This window comes from Dama dama, chromosome 14 (assembly GCF_033118175.1).
Source record: "Dama dama isolate Ldn47 chromosome 14, ASM3311817v1, whole genome shotgun sequence".
NCBI classification, from domain to species: Eukaryota; Metazoa; Chordata; class Mammalia; order Artiodactyla; family Cervidae; genus Dama; species Dama dama.
In genome coordinates this window covers 37,338,871-37,354,993 of record NC_083694.1, presented here as the reverse complement: position 1 = coordinate 37,354,993, position 16,123 = coordinate 37,338,871, and the positions used below count along the sequence as shown (strand labels likewise).

The window sequence follows — 16,123 nt, the reverse complement described above, 5'->3', positions numbered from 1 at the left end:
CCATGGGAATTCCCAGGGAAGAATACTTAAGTGGGTTTCCATTTCTTCCTCCAGGGGATCTTTCTGACCCAGTGATCGAACCCACATGTCCAGCACTGGTGGGCAGATTGTGTACCACTATGCTACCAGGAAAGCCCCTATATATACAGTTCTGGCTCCAGTGGAGTCACTGCTTTGCCCTGGGTCCTAGCGCATGTGAAATCTTGTGTGTACCCTCCAGGAGTGGAGCTCCTGCACTCAAGCCCCACTGGCCTGCAAAGCCGATGCTCTGGGGGCTCCTCATCCTGATGCCAGGCCCTCAGGTTCGGGATACTGGTATGGGGCTCAGATCTCACTCCTGGAGAGAACCTCTGTGATAAAATTACACAGTGAAAGGGCCCCTCCTACCATCATATTGAGACCTCGTCTTTGGATGTAAAGTATCTTTTTTGGTAGGCTCCAGTCTTTTTTGCCAATGGTCTTTAAGCAGTTATTTGCGATTTTGGTGTTTTTCTGAGAGGAGGTAAGTTCAAGTCCTTCTACTCCTGCCACCTTGTCTGGAATTGAAAGACCGCTTTTAGTTTAGATGCTTGCTGCCTTTTTTGGCAGTGTGTGCTTGCTGTTATCGCCTTGGTATTTGGTGTGCAAGCACACCAAAGGCCCATGCACACTCCCAGTCAGCAGGGACTGTGATCAGGACCCCCTCCCAGGCCTCCCAGGGGCAGCAGTGTCCATGAGGTCCCAGGACAGCAGGGGGAGCAGCTGGCACTTGCTCCTGTGTCTCTCAGTAGCAGTGACAGCCTGCCTACTCCCAAGGAGAGCAACTGGCGCCTGCTCATGGGTCCCTAGTTATGGGAGTGGCCTGTGCTCATCTCTGGAGCCCATAATGGTGACAGCAGCTTGCACCTACCCCCAGAGCTCATGTTAGGTGGTGTCTTGTTGCCTGAGAGCCCAGGTACAGGAAACAAAGCTCCTATGGTGGTCCTGCCCTTCTTCTAACGTGCCCCCCCACCCACCCAACAATGGTGTCTTACCTCTCTAGCAGGCCCCCGCCTCTTCTGAGTGCATGCTTAGTTGCCACTCTCCAGCCTCTTCAGGCTGTCTCTACACTGCCAATCCCTCTCTCCCTGGGTCTGACTCTGAAGCCTGAGCTTTGGCACCTAGCCTCCCCACACAAATAGATGAGCATGTCAGCCAGGGTACACGGGGCAGAGGTATGAACCATCTGTGCAGGTCCTTCCACTATAACCGGTTGTTGCACTCTTCCTCCAAGGCTCTGAAGCTCCCCCTCCATCTAGGTTGATCTCCCTGCAGGTGACGGGACTTCCAAGGGCTGGGGAACCCTTCTTCCTTCACATCTCCCTCCCTGGGGTGCAGGTCCTGTCCCGATTCCTTTCTCCCTCTTTTTTCTTTTGTCCTACCTTGTTACATGAAAGTTTTTTTGCCTTTTGGAAGTCTGAGGTCTTCTGTCAGCATTCAGTAGATGTTCAGTGTGAATCATGCCACTCATAGATGTGCTTTTGCTGTATTTGTGGGAGGAGGTAAGGTCCACGTTCTACTCCTCTGCCGTCGTGATTCCTCTCCTGTAGCTGTTGACTTCTAAGGGTGTCGAGTTGAAATGGTAAAAGTGAAGTCCATCTTTCAGCCACTCCTGGAAGTCAAGGACAAAGACAGGAAGCATTGTCTTTGCCCTAGCAAAAAATAAGGTTTATTTGAAAATGTTATTTGGAGACTGTCAGTTTTTCCCCTCCCCTACAGCAAAGAGAACTTTCCTTTTAGTGAAAGAAAAGTGATTTGGGAATGGGATAAGAAAAATCAGGGTGTAAAGGGAGCTTAAGAAAGCCATCATTGTTGTATTGTTTGAAGGCATGTCTCATGCTTCTGGTGTATGATTTTGTTCTATAAGATGGAGAATGAAAACAATTCCAAATGGACATGTTGCTTATTATACTGTGATTTTAAATTTGTTTGACTGGGGTAACAGATATACATTTATATCTACTTTATATTCATACTGGCAAGTTTACATATTCAAATTAGGGGCACATCAAAAACTGGCAAGTAAGTGGCAAAATAAGCACAGTGACTGGCAATACAGTGCTGAAAACAGTTGCTGCTAGGGAGAAAGAAATCCTTGATTGGCAAAGGTCAGGGTGCAACATGGGAGTCGGGGGGGGGAGTGTAGTGGCAGAGAATAGAGAATTGCTACCTCTCTGTGCAAGGCTTACCTAATAAAATGATTTCATTCCTCAAGTTTTATAACTCTATCTGAAAAAAAAAATCCACTTAAAAGGACTTCTTTACTTTGTATTCTTGCTGTTAGAGATCCCTCGGTTTCTTCTTACTGTTTTAAAGCTTTTTTAATATCAGAAGAAATAAAATGAAGCTGATTACCAAGGAACATTGAAAGCCTATTTTACACACACACATACACACACACACATAATTTGCTTCTCACCAGGCACAAATCTATTATTGGCAAGACTTTATACTTTTATCCCTCATGTAAGTATAATCTCAGAGAGGAAAAACCCCAAATTATAAAATGTGCTGGATGGGGAATACGTGTAAATCCACGGCTGATTAATATCAATGTATGAAACCCCTCCCCCCCCAAAAAAAAAATAAAAAATAAATAAATAAAATAAAATGTGCTATATTTATATATATAAAAAATTTAAAAATTATTAGAGATGGCACCTAGTAAGAGAAAGGCATATATGCGTAGTCCACTGAATATTTAAAACTCTTTCAGTGTTTGAAATGGTGAAATTCTGACTGTATAGGGAACAAAATATTTATGTGAAAGTTCAATCAGTTTGTAGTTGGCTGAATGTAATCAAGTATTTAACAAGATGCTGCCATATTTAATTTTAAAAGTGACAAAAACGAACCTATGTTCAGAGTATTAAGTCTGTAAGTTCTCCTTCAAAGAACAGAAGAGCCAGTAGTTAATAAAGACAAGTGTTCAGATTTATTTGGAAATTCACAGTTTCTAATGGCACTACAGCTCCGTAGTTACATCATTGGAAGTCATCTTTCCACAACCCTGGGCGCTGCACACAGGCGGTGTAACTCCCCGCCCTACCTCTGCTCTCTCTGGACCGCTTTTCAGTGGGTTTCTATACAATCAGGCCCTCTTGCTCTGAATGGCTAATTGTACAGATTGGAAAAAAATGTAAATTGTCTAAAACATACTGTTAACCTAAAGCAGCAACTTAAACAAACAAAAGAGGCTTTAAATAAGTCACATTATGAACAATACCCCCATAAGGTATTAGACAAGTTTAAAACAGTTATTACTAAAAGTGCTCAATAACTTATAACTTAAATCTTACAACACAAAACAGTGAATTCTCTCCCTTTCAAAAAGAAACTTTCCACTTTTACTCCATTACTGTATAAACACATACTTAGAAATCATTTGATTCAAAGTCACTGCCAATTATTTTTAAAGAAAAGAGACAAAATGAATACAAACACATTGACAACACACATGTATATCTGCACATTTGTAGCCAATACAAAGCAAACACCAAGGAGTAATAATCCCTTTAGACTTGACCAATTAGACAAGGCCTGACAAACTCACTAGCTGGTTCTGCGCATATGTACATAGGCAGTGATTATGAGGCCTGGACTCACTGGACAAACTTCCAAATTTTCCATTTGTAAGAGAAAACAACGACCTCAAAGTCAAGAGGATTAGTGCTTATTGTGAATGTTTAAAATGTAACATAGCTAAAGGAAACCCTTAAAGTGGCTAAATGTGTTTAACACGTGAATTTATTAAAAAAAAAAATTATTTGCAAATTACCAATCATTTGAAGAAACAAATCATGTAGTTTTTTTTCCTCTCACTGAATTAGTAACCAAAGAAAATTAGTGTGAATAAGTTAACTGAAAATAACATTAAAAGTATCACCACTTACCTAAAAAAATAGACCGAAAAATTCCATCAAGTGTCTGTTTTCAGGTGAGTTTGCTGAACAAAAGTCTACCTGGCCAAGTCTTTAGGATCTTTACACTGTCTTTACTGAACGCCAGGAGCAGATCACTTTAAAGCCTTGTAGTGTTTGCAGCTTCAAAAAACTAACAAAGTTATAAAAGAAATCAAATGACAGAAAAAGTTCTCCCTCCTCTTCCAGTGGCATTATAAATAGACAAAAGGCACATAAATATGGGAAGGTGCAAGAAATAGGAACAAAGCTAAAGGAAGAGGTTTAGGCTTTCATTCCTATCCCACCCAAGGAACTGGGCTTCCAAATTACTTTTGTCCCAGTAATTAATTAATTAATCTGTGAAAAAACATCTTTATAAAATGTCTACCATTGTCCTTGTAGGAAGTGATCAGTCTTGTAAAACTGCAGCTCATTAACCAAGATTGACATAATCCCACCTACTTTTTAAAAAGGCAGAAACCATAATTTCTGAATACTTTTCCCATTAATATTTTCTCCCTCCCCATACCCTTCAAATACCACAGACTGTTCTTCAAAGAACAACAAAGAAAAGTCTCCAATATGAAAAGTTCGATTAATTTTAGATATGTCCCGAGACTGCTGTAACACCAAATGTTCCCACGGTGATCTCTTTGTTTCCTTTGATTATGTCATGCAGGCTCGGCAGTGATCCTGACTTAGTCTGTATCAAAGTTTTTATCAATTTTCCTTGGTCTTGGACTTTAGATCGCCTTCGTTTCAAAGCCCTCTTCTCAGTTTTTGTCTTTTGGGACTGTCCATTGCACAGACTTGTGCAAGCTGAAATGCCACAAAAATAAGACTCTTCTGACTGTGATGAAGTTTCTGAGCTTCCTTCAGATGGAGGACCCTTATAAGAAGAGTGATAAACTTCTCCCATATTAGAAAAATCTCTCTGGTTTGTAAAAGGCTTTCTTCCTTTTATGTCTCCATTGGCTACAGGGTGCAATGGATCAGCTGGCTTTATGGTCTCAATTTTTTCAGTTTTGTATTTGCAGCGTTTCTTCTTTAACACAAGTAAAAGAAAGGGTAGGAATTAGACCTCTGATAGTTACCTAATCAAACATTTAGAGAGCTGAGCTACTGGAGTAAAGTGCCACCTCCTGGTGGAAAGTGAAAGTATTATAAACAGCAAAACACACTGTTATGTTCTATACAGGTACTACCATAATTACCTTTCCACTCTGTAATACTACTCAACCAAATTCTTCATTTATCTGTCACCTCTGAATATAGACTAGGTATCTGAATGCTTATTATGTGCCATATATTCTTCCAGTTGCTTTCATGTGTATCTTACTAACCCTGAAAGGTGAGCATTTTGTCCTTGGCTACCAAATGAGAAAACCAAGGTTCATAAGTTTGATTTCCTGTCCAAGTTACACGGTAGTAAGTGGCCAGGTTAGGATTGAATCCTAGGCTATTTGGTTTTAATGGTCAAGTTCTTTAGCCTAGAGACAAATGTTGTTTGCTTAGTCGTTAAGCCGTGTCCGACTCTTTTGTGACTCATGGACTCCTCACTCCATGAGAATTTCCAGGCAAGAACACTATAGTGGGTGGCCATTTCCTTCTCTGGGGGATCTTCCAGACCCAGGGATAGAACCTGTGTCTCCTGCATTGGCAGGCAGATTCTTTACCACTGAGCTACCTGGACCTCTAATAAGTACAACTTACTTTCAGAGACAAAATGGGAAAAGCCCACACTTTGTAACCAAAATAACCTAAGTATATTTTGATTTTTGCCACCTCTTTAATGGGTCATTTAAAGAAGATACAAATTCTGAGTTTCAGTTTTCTCACTTAAAAAACGGGGAAAGTATCATTTTCAGGTTGATATGAGGATTACAGGAATAGGTACACACATTGCCTGACATGCACTGATAATAAAGAATGACTATCAACAAGGGGTCAGCAAGTTTTTTCTGTAAAAGCCAGACAGTAAGTATTTTAGGCTTTTCAAGTCACATACTCTCTCTCCTACATATTCACTTTTATTTTATAACCCTTTAAACATGGTTCCAGGATCATAATAAATAACAGGCCATATATGGCCTATGGGCCACAGTTTGCAACCCTGTAAACAAATCATTATCATAATTGAAAATAAACAGTAAGTTTAAGGGCCAGTAAAGGTTATAGTAAAACTTTCACCTATTTCTTCATCTACATCCACATAACACACCAATACACTCGACAGCAAACAAAGCATTACCTTTTTTTCTGGAGAGAACTTGAGGGGTTCTACAATGTACAAATCACTTGGATCTACTGTAAGAAAAAACAAAAAGGCAGATGTAAAATGTAAAGTAGATTATGCTATGATTAAATACTATAACTATTATCCATTTATTATTATTTTCATAACAGAACCAGTGAATTTATATTTGTAACAGATTAAACAAGTATTTATGCATTTGAAATTAGTAAGCCTAAAACAACAAGGTAGAAGAGGGCACCATTCTTATCCTGGGCTTGACTGGTCATCATTGAATAACTTAAGTTTTTAACTCACAGCTGGCTATCAGCCAACACAGTAAGGATCCTTCTTTGGACCAGCTCTACCCTCTTCTTTAGTCACTAAATCGTGTTTAAATCTTTTGCAACCCTATGGACTACAGGTCACCAGGTTTCTCTGTCCATGGGATTTCCCAGGCAAGAATACTACAGTGGATCTTCTATCTTGGGGATAGAACCAGTTTTTCCTGCATTTGTGGGTGGATTCTTTACCACTGAGCCACCTGGGAAGCCTCTACCCTCTGAACTTGATAACAAAAACACAACATTACCAGGTAAGCTAATACCAAACTTACAGATCATATGAATATTTTTCTAAAAGACTATAAAGTCCACACTGTGTTGCAATTATGGGTTAACTGTGTGCAACAAGCACACAGTATGAAAGTCAGTTCAAGGAACATACACACAAAAGGAAGTTTAAGAAGTTTTTTCTAATTGTTTATTACTATCATTTACTGTGATCAAAACTATGATTTATTGTGACCAATACCAGAACACTCTGGTACGATAAGAAAATCAGAAACACTAGATTTCTAAGGTTTCATTACTTTAAGCACATTCAAGACAGCTTTACTGACAAGATAAATGTACATATAAAAGAGGGGCTATGAGATTTTAGTCCTATTCAACCCACTAAAAGTAAACGATTTATTGTCTGATGCAGGCGTAAGTCTGTAAGTAACAAATTCATAATAAACTTCACGTGCCAGAAATTTACTAATAACATGACTCAGTGAATTATAATTTTTCACATTATGTCTTAGAAACTTGTTGAGAAAGTCATCAAATATATAAAAATATCCAATGATTCCTTTAAACAGTCATTTCTACTAGATTACTAATCTCATTCAAATTGCTTTTTAAAAAAAAATATATAATGTCTACTTCTAGGAATGACTGCTAATGGTTTTCAGATCGAATTTTCCACTAAAAGCAATTAAATACAAATGTTTTCTGTATTTTTTGTTTTTTGTAAGACACTAACAGCACTTCCCACTCCAGTACTCTTGCCTGGAAAATCCCACGGACAGAGGAGCCTGGTAGGCTGCAGTTCATGGGGTTGCTAAGAGTCGGACAGAACTGAGCAACTTCACTTTCACTTTTCACTTTCATGCACTGGAGAAGGAAACAGCAACCCACTCCAGCGTTCTTGCCTGGAGAATCCCAGGGGCAAGGAAGCCTGGTGAGCTGCCGTCTATGGGGTGGCACAGAGTCGGACACGACTGAAGCGACGCAGCAGCAGCAGCAACAGCACTCACTCAGGCTGTCAAGACTAAGTAAGTAATCCCAGGCCACAACTGAAGGAAAAGCAGGAATCCAGACCCGTCAAGGGAAACACAAGTCATTTTTGCCCAGAGACTTTGCCACCACTGTCTAGCAATATGGAATCATACTGCATATTACTACCCAAGGACACATCAACAACCAAAGTACAGTTTCTACTGAATGCATGTTGTTTTCATGCCATCTAAGGTTGAAAAATTAAGTCAAATCATCATAAATTAGAGACGACCTATACATTATACTCCTCTTTCAACAGAAAATTACAAGGTTTTAAAAAGCGCAAAGCAGGTTACGCTGTGGTGACTGCTGAACAGGTTTTAGAAGCAAAATCTCTCCCCCAGGGAACCAGTGCCCAGTTAGCGGAGCTCGTGGCTCTTACCCGAGCTCTAGAGTTAAGCAAAGGGCAACGAGTGAATATCTACACTGATTCTAAGTATGCTTATTTGACTTTACATGCTCATGCTGCAATATGAAAAGAAAGACAGTTTAAAACAGCAACAGGAGAACCTATTAAGCATTTCAGAGAGATTGGGAGACTTTTAACTGCTATCTACTGTCCTAAAGAAGTAGCGGTTATGCATTGCAAAGGGCACAGCAGGGATGGGAGTAAAGTAGCTGCCGGTAACCTGTTAGCTGACTCTCAAGCCAAAAAAGCGGCACTTTACGAAACCCCCTCCTTACAGACGCCTTTGATCTGGACAGGTCCTGTGGAGCAAGAAAAGCCACAATATACTGAGGAAGAATTAGAAAGATATGAGAAAAGAGGAGCAAAGATTACTGATAAAGGATGGTTACAGTCCGAGGATGGACGATTAATAATTCCTGAAAATGCTCAGTGGAAAATTCTTAAGGGTTTACATCAGAGTTTTCATTTGGGTGTAGAAAGTACTTACCAGATGGCTTCTCGTTTGTTTGAAGGTAAAAATATAATGAAAACTCTAAAAAACATTATCAAACGGTGTGAGGTATGTCAGAAAAATAACCCAAAGACTGAAAAGCTAGCAAAATCTGGATTACAACGAAAGGGAAAGTATCCTGGAGAAGACTGGGAAATTGATTTTACTCATATGCCAAAAGCTAATGGATATTCTTGCTTACAAGTTTGGGTGGATACTTTTACCGGATGGATTGAGGCGTTCCCCTGTCGTAGTGAACAAGCTAAGGAGGTTATAAAGATTTTAATCCATGAAATTATCCCCAGGTTTGGGCTGCCACGGAGCCTTCAGAGTGACAATGGCTCCGCCTTTAAAGCTGCTGTAACTCAGGGGGTGTCTAAAGCTCTAAGAATAGAGTATCACTTACACTGTTCCTGGAGACCCCAATCCTCAGGAAAGGTTGAAAAAGCTAATGACATTATCAAAAGACATCTGCGCAAATTAACTCAAGAAACGCAGGACAACTGGATTAAAGTCCTACCCATAGCTTTAATGAGGGCTCGAACTGCCCCAAAAAAGGAGGGACTGTCCCCCTTTGAATGTATTTATGGAAGGCCTTTCTTACGCACAGACATTGTTATAGATCCTGAGGCCTTAGAGTTAACTAATTATGTAACTCAACTCTCAGCTTTTCAACAGGCATTAACAGAACTCCGGGAGACGACTCCTGACCCAGCCTCTGAATCCAGCAAGCCTCTATTTGAGCCAGAAACCGAGGTCCTCATAAAAACATTGGGATCTGGGGGCTCATCCCTCGAGCCCCTCTGGGAAAAAGGGTAAACACAGTTTGAAAAGACTAAACAAGCATCAGAACCAGAGTTAGATTTGACAGAAATGTTGACATTATTAGATCAGGAATTTTTTAAAAAAATACATTAAGGATGTAAATTGAAAAAAAGCAGACAACATGCAAAAACAGATGGATAATATAAGCAGAAAAACTCTAAAAAGGAGTTTAAAAAATGCTAGATAGAGATCAAACACAGGAACAAAAAGGAAGAATGCCTGTGGGTTCATTAATAGACTGAGTAAAGAATCACTAAACTTGAAAATGTGACGATAGAAATCTCCAAATCTAAAATACAAAAAGAAAAATGACTTAAAAAAAAAATGAACCGACTATCCAAAAACCATGGGATGACTACAAAAGGTGTAAAAGTAATGAGAATACAGGAGGATAAGGACGGGAGAAAGGAATAGATGCAATATTTTAAGAAATAATGACAGAATCTCCTCAAATTGACATCAGACAGTAACCACAGCTTCAGGAAACTTAGAACAACAAGCAGGATAAATGCCCAAAATACTACAACCAGGCATATCATATACAAATTTCAAAAAATCAAAGATATAAGCTAAAATTGAGGACCTAAAATTGCCAACAGACCTGCTTTAGAAGTAATGTTAAAAAGCAGTTCTTTAGAAAGGAGGAAAATAAGATAGGTCAGAAACCCAGCTCCACATAAAGAAAGGAAGAGCATCAGAGAAGGAATAAAGGAAGGGAAGATAAAAGTTTTTACTTTTCTTACTCTTAATCCATAACAATTTGTTCAAAACAGTAACAGCAACAAAGTACTTGAGTATGCTTATGTAAATAGACAAGATTAGGTAAAAGTAAAAAGAATGACAACACTGATAGAAGGGATGGAAGGGAGGAATTAGAGATATTTTGTTATTATAAAATATCTGTACTACCTCTAGAGTTAATATAGTGTTATTTGAAAATGGACTTGTATTAGCTGTAAATGTATACTGTAAACTCTGAGACCCTAAAAAAAAAGTCATAAAATTTTTTAACCTATGCTATGAAAGGAAAAAAATGAAACCATATAATATGCTCAGTTAAAACCACAAAAGACAGAAAAAATGTGGAAGATAGTAACAGGAATAAAGAATGAGAGCAACAAATAGAAAACAGTAACAAATATAGCAAATATAGTCGGATAAATATCAAATCACTTTAAACTGGTGTATTTAGATACACCAATTTATAAGGCTGTAAAAGTGGATCAAACAACAAGATTGAACCATATGTTGCTCATAAGAAGTCCACTTTAAATATAAAGACAGATATAGATTAAAGGAACAGGGATGAAAAAAGATATACCATGCTAACACAAATCAAAAGAAAGCAGGAATGGCATATTAATTTCAGAGAGAGTAACCTTCAGAGCAAGGAAATTTATTCAGGATAAAGAGGGACATTTCATGATGATAAAGGGGTCCATTATCCAAAAAGCATAACAATCTTTAATGTGTATGCATCTCACAGAATGACAAATACATGAGGCAAAAACTGGTAGAACTACAAGAAGAAACAGATGAAAACCTACTATTAGAGCTGGAGACTTTAATACTCCTCTATCCAAAGATCCAGCAAGAAGAGAATCAAAGAATATGGCAAATGTCAACAGCACCAAAATCCACTGTTTCTACATACCAGCAATACACACACACACACACACACAAAATGCCAGTTTCTACAGCATCAAAAAATATTCTAGAAACAAAGCTTTCAAAAGTTTGACTTTTTGGAGTACAAAGAGATGCTATGTTTTTCCCAAATTGATATGTAGAGTCAATGTAATCAACCAAAAGCCTAATAATTTTTCAATGAAACACTTAATAAATGATTCTAAATTTACATGGAAACAAAGACCTAATAATGGCTGAGCAACAACTGAATTTCATACAAATTTTACAATGGATTCCCTAGCTAAAACCACATACAAAAAATCAATTCCAGTTATCTTAGAAATCTAAAAATAAAAACCAACACTAGAACTATAAGAGACTATCATCCATAAACAGTAAAAAAAAAAAAAAAAGAAAGAAAAAAAATTTATTTAAACAGGACAGAAAAAGCACTAACTACACCAGGAAAAAAAATTTCATAAGTTTGATTACATTAAAATTAACAGCTTCTTTTTCTTATTTAAAAAGACTCCATGTAAAAGAAAACAAATAAATAGCCTTAAGAGTGAAATAAGATTATCTGCAACATTACCGAACAATTAGTATACAAATTTTAAAACTAACTATAAGCCAACAGGAAAGATATAAAAAAAAAAATAAAAGAACAGGCAAAAATTTCAATGTCTAAGAAAGTCAAATGATTAAAAGGCCTAAGTAAGCATGCTCAACTTCACCAGTAATCAGGTAAATGCAAATTACAACTGAAATGAGGTTAAAAAACACTTTAAAACTTGACAATTCTGACTGTGCACTGGCCAAAGTGTAGAAAATGGAAATTCTCAAGGTACTGGTGAAAGGATAAACTGATATGACCACTTTGGAAAACTATGCTATTACCTTTTAACTTATAGATAAGCATATTCTACAACCCAGCAATTTTACATCTAGGTAATATTCCTAGAGGGGGCTTCCCAGGTGGATCAGTGGCAAAGAATACACCTGCCAAGCAGGCAGCTTCAACTCCTGGGGCAGAAAGATTCCATCCCCTACTCCCTCCACCCCAGATGGAAATGGTAACCCACTCCAGTATTCTTGTCTGGGAAGTCCCATGGACAGAGGAGACTGGTAGGCTTGCAGAAATCCATGGGCTTGCAAAAGTGTAGGAAATAGCAACACAACAACAAAAACATTCCTAGAGAAACTTATGCAACTCTGTGCCTATATACAAAGGGAATGTTTACACCAGCATTATCTGTAATAGCCCCAAACTGTAAATAACACAGCAGAACAGATAACTACATTGTAATTTAGTCAGTTACTGAAATACTATACAATATTGAAAATGAAGTACAATTATGTATATGAACCTTACAAATAGAATGCTGAAGGAAAGAAGGCAAAAAGAGTATATATAGTATAATTTCATTTATCAAAAGCTCAAAACCAGGCAAAAATCCAATTATATTGCTGAGAAACACAAACACTGATGGTAAAACTTATGAAAATGAAGATGACAACTAATTCACAAGTCAAGATAGTTATCTCTACAAAAAGCAATATCAAAAGTGCTGGTCTTGCTCTATTTCTTGATCTGGGTGTTAGTTACACAGGTGTTCACTTTATAATTACTCTGCATGTTGTACATTTCAGTTTTATGCACTTATTGGTATTTCACATATTTCACAACAAAAATGTATTACAAAAATCAAAATAGTTTAGGTCTACTTGGATGCTCAACAAAAGTCAGAGATGCAAATCTAAGTATAATCTATAAAATACTGATGAAAGAAATTAAAGAAGGTACAAACTGAATACTATCTCATGTTCATGACTGGAAGACTTCATATTGTCCAAGATGTCCATATACTACCAAAACGATCTATAGATTAAGTTGCATTCTTTTTTTTAATGAAATGCATCTTAAAATTCATATCAAATCCCAAATACCTTAAATAGGCAAAGCAATTGTGAAAAAGAAAAATAGTTATAGGACTCACATTGCCTGATTTCAAACACAATAATCAAAACAGTACTGGTATAAAGACAGACATACAGAACAACAGGGGGAAAAAAACAGTCCAGAAATAAACCCTCACGCAAATGGTCAAATAACCTTCAACAAGGGTGCCAAGACCATTCAATGGGGAATGAACAGTCTCTTCAATGAACAGTGCTGGAAAGCTGGATATCCCCATGCAAAGAATGAAGCTGAACCCTTATCCTACATCATATACAAGAAATAACGCAAAATAGATGTGGTCCTCTTTGTTTTTGCTTTTGTTGCTTGTACTTTAAATGTCACATCCAAGGCCAGTGTTACAAAGTTTCTTTATCCAAAAAGTTATAAAAACTTTTATAACACTGGCCTTGGCAATGATTTCTTGGATGTGACAGTTAAAGTAGAAGCAACAAAAGCAAAAACAGACAAAGAGGACTACATCAAACTTAAAAAGTTTTTGTCCATCATAGGACAAAATCATCAGAGTGAAAATGCAACCTACAAAATGGGAGAATGTTATCTATGAATCATATACTTGATGCAGGATTAATATCCAAAATATACAGAACTCCTATAATTAAGCAAAAAATAACTTGGTTTAAAAATGAGCAAAGGACTTGAATAGACATTTCTTCAAAGAAAATTTACAAATGGCCAACAAGCATATGAAAAGATGATCAACATCACTAATCATCAGAGAAACACAAATCAAAAGGAAAATGAGGTATCACCACACACCCATCAGGATAGCTACTATCAAAACAGAAAACAAGTATTGGTGAAGATGTGGAGAAATCTGGAACCACTATGCACTGTTGGTGGAACTGTAAAATGGTGCAAGCACTATGGAAAACACTGTAAAGGTTCTTCAAAAAATAGAACTACCATATGATTCAGCAATCACGCTTGAGTACACAGTTGACCCTCTAACAACATGGGTTTGATGTCTACTACTTATACATGGATATGTGAGTCTATTTATATGTGGATTTTTTTTCAACAGTAAATACTACAGTACTACATAATATGTGGTTGGCTGACTCCATGGATGCAGAACCTCAAATATGAAGGAACCACAGATATGGAGGGCTAACTATAAATTATACATGTATTTTCAACTGTTCAGATTTGGTGGCCCTAACTCCAGCACTGTTCAAGGGTCAACTACATATCCAGAACTGAAAGCAAGAACTTAAAGACATATTTGCACACTCATGTTAATAGCAGTGTTATTTCACAATAGCCAAGAGGCAGAAGCAACCCAAGTGCCCATCAACAGATGAATTAACAAAGTATAGTATCTATCTGTACAACAATAAATCCTGTCACATGTTAAAACATGGATGAAACTTGAGGACATTATGCTAAGTGAAATAAGCCAGTCAGAGAAAGATGAATAGTATATGATTTCACTTATATAAGGTATCTGAAGTATTCAAATTCACAAGAACAGAAAACACATTGACGGTGACCAGGGGCTGGGAGGAAGGGGAAAAAAGGTAGTTGTTTAATAAATACAGTGTTCCAGATTTACAAAATGAAAAACTTCTGGAGACCTGTTTTATATCCTTGTGAACATACTAAACATTACTAAAGTATATACATAATAATTACATTTCTAAGAGAAATTTAAATTTCAAGATGGTAAATTTTATGTTGTATGTCTTTTTACTACAATAAGAAAACAAAATAAGAAATGGACCCTTCTCATAGAGTTTGGAATTAAAAATAAGGCAAGTACAAGATGGCTAAAATCAAAGTAGACAATAGTAAATGTCATAAGAAGAGATTTAATTCAAATTAGGAGAAGAAATAAATGAATTAATGAATAGCAGAATCAGAATTAGTTTTCTATTATACTCAACTTCTTAAATTATAAAGATGAACCTAGATGATACAGTTGTTTAAAATACAAGTAATACTACTATCAGGTACAAAAGACTATACTACCTGGCCTTGAAGAGTTACATGAAGAAAAGTCAGGCTTTCAACTAATTTAGAATGGGACGAGAAATGCTGAGGAGGAAAAACACCTCAAAATATTGATATTTCATAATCACACAAATACAGCTAAAAGATCAACAATACTAAATGTTAAATCTTAATATGGATGTGGAACAAATGGAACTCTAAAAAACAGCTGAATGTTCACACAACATTCTTGGCAAACTGTGTGGTAGTTATTTACTAAAGTGGAATACACACAATCTTACGATCCAGCAATTTCATTTCTGCTATATACCCAACAGATGTGTGTATGCAAGAAAATAATCCAATGGAAACGAATAATGTGTAGTATGTTTGCATAAGGCAACACTAACTACAACTATACTCAACGACATGGTGAATCTCACACTATCAAAATATGCAGTGACTCTACTGAGAGGAAATGGGTAGTGATTAAGGAGCACAAGGAAGTTTCTGGGGTGCTAGATAATGCTGTACTTCTTAATCTGGGTGTTGGTCACATAGTTATGTGTGGTTTGTGAAAATCCACCGAATTTTATAAATGATTAAGTATAAAATCCTGTACAAATTACACTTCAATAAAAAAATTCAGTTATAAAAAGACATATCAGCCAAAAGGAAAAAAAAAAAAAAAAAAAAAGAGCAGGAAGTAGGAAGAAATTTACTAGTTTTAAGGAAACACACATGTAATGGATTAAGTCCGTAAAGTTTCATGGTAACAGTAAACCAGAGCAGCACAGGAATGATTGCCTTAATATTTAACCAACTGAAACACACTGCTCAGTTACTAAATCCTAAAGATAAAGATCCAATGATTATTAAGAAAGCATTAGCTGAAATATACAATTAATTTGGTTATTTTAATATTTCTATGAAGATATGTCTCAGTAAGCACAAATTGCAGTACTAATTATTAAAAAGTACTGATACATGAAAGCCACTCGGTACACATTCATTCATTTATTAAGTATTCATCAGGTGTTAGATTATGGAATACTATTATAGACCTTGGACTGTAAAAGAGAAAAAGATTTATTTTTCATAAA

General features: G+C 36.9%; 2 protein-coding genes across 7 annotated transcripts in view; both read right to left on the bottom strand.

Moving 5' to 3' along the window:
• FASLG (Fas ligand) overlaps positions 1 to 1,605 on the bottom strand; it is a 66,148-nt gene extending 64,543 nt beyond the window's left edge. Inside the window, exon 1 of the mRNA XM_061160344.1 lies at positions 1,401 to 1,605. The gene's annotated coding sequence lies outside the window, so the exon portion shown is untranslated. The remainder of the gene's footprint in view (positions 1 to 1,400) is intronic.
• Positions 1,606 to 2,930: 1,325 nt separating this feature from the next.
• The window catches only part of SUCO (SUN domain containing ossification factor), an 88,109-nt gene continuing 74,916 nt past the window's right edge, over positions 2,931 to 16,123 (bottom strand). For 4 of the 6 annotated variants that reach the window (XM_061160337.1, XM_061160340.1, XM_061160339.1 and 1 more), the window contains 2 exons: positions 6,172 to 6,227; positions 2,931 to 4,965 (listed from right to left, as the gene is read on the bottom strand). In XM_061160337.1, the coding sequence (XP_061016320.1) occupies positions 4,522 to 4,965; positions 6,172 to 6,227 (500 nt within the window). In that variant the 3' untranslated portion in view covers positions 2,931 to 4,521. The remainder of the gene's footprint in view (positions 4,966 to 6,171; positions 6,228 to 16,123) is intronic. The other 2 variants (XM_061160338.1, XR_009695790.1) reach the window with 2 other exon arrangements.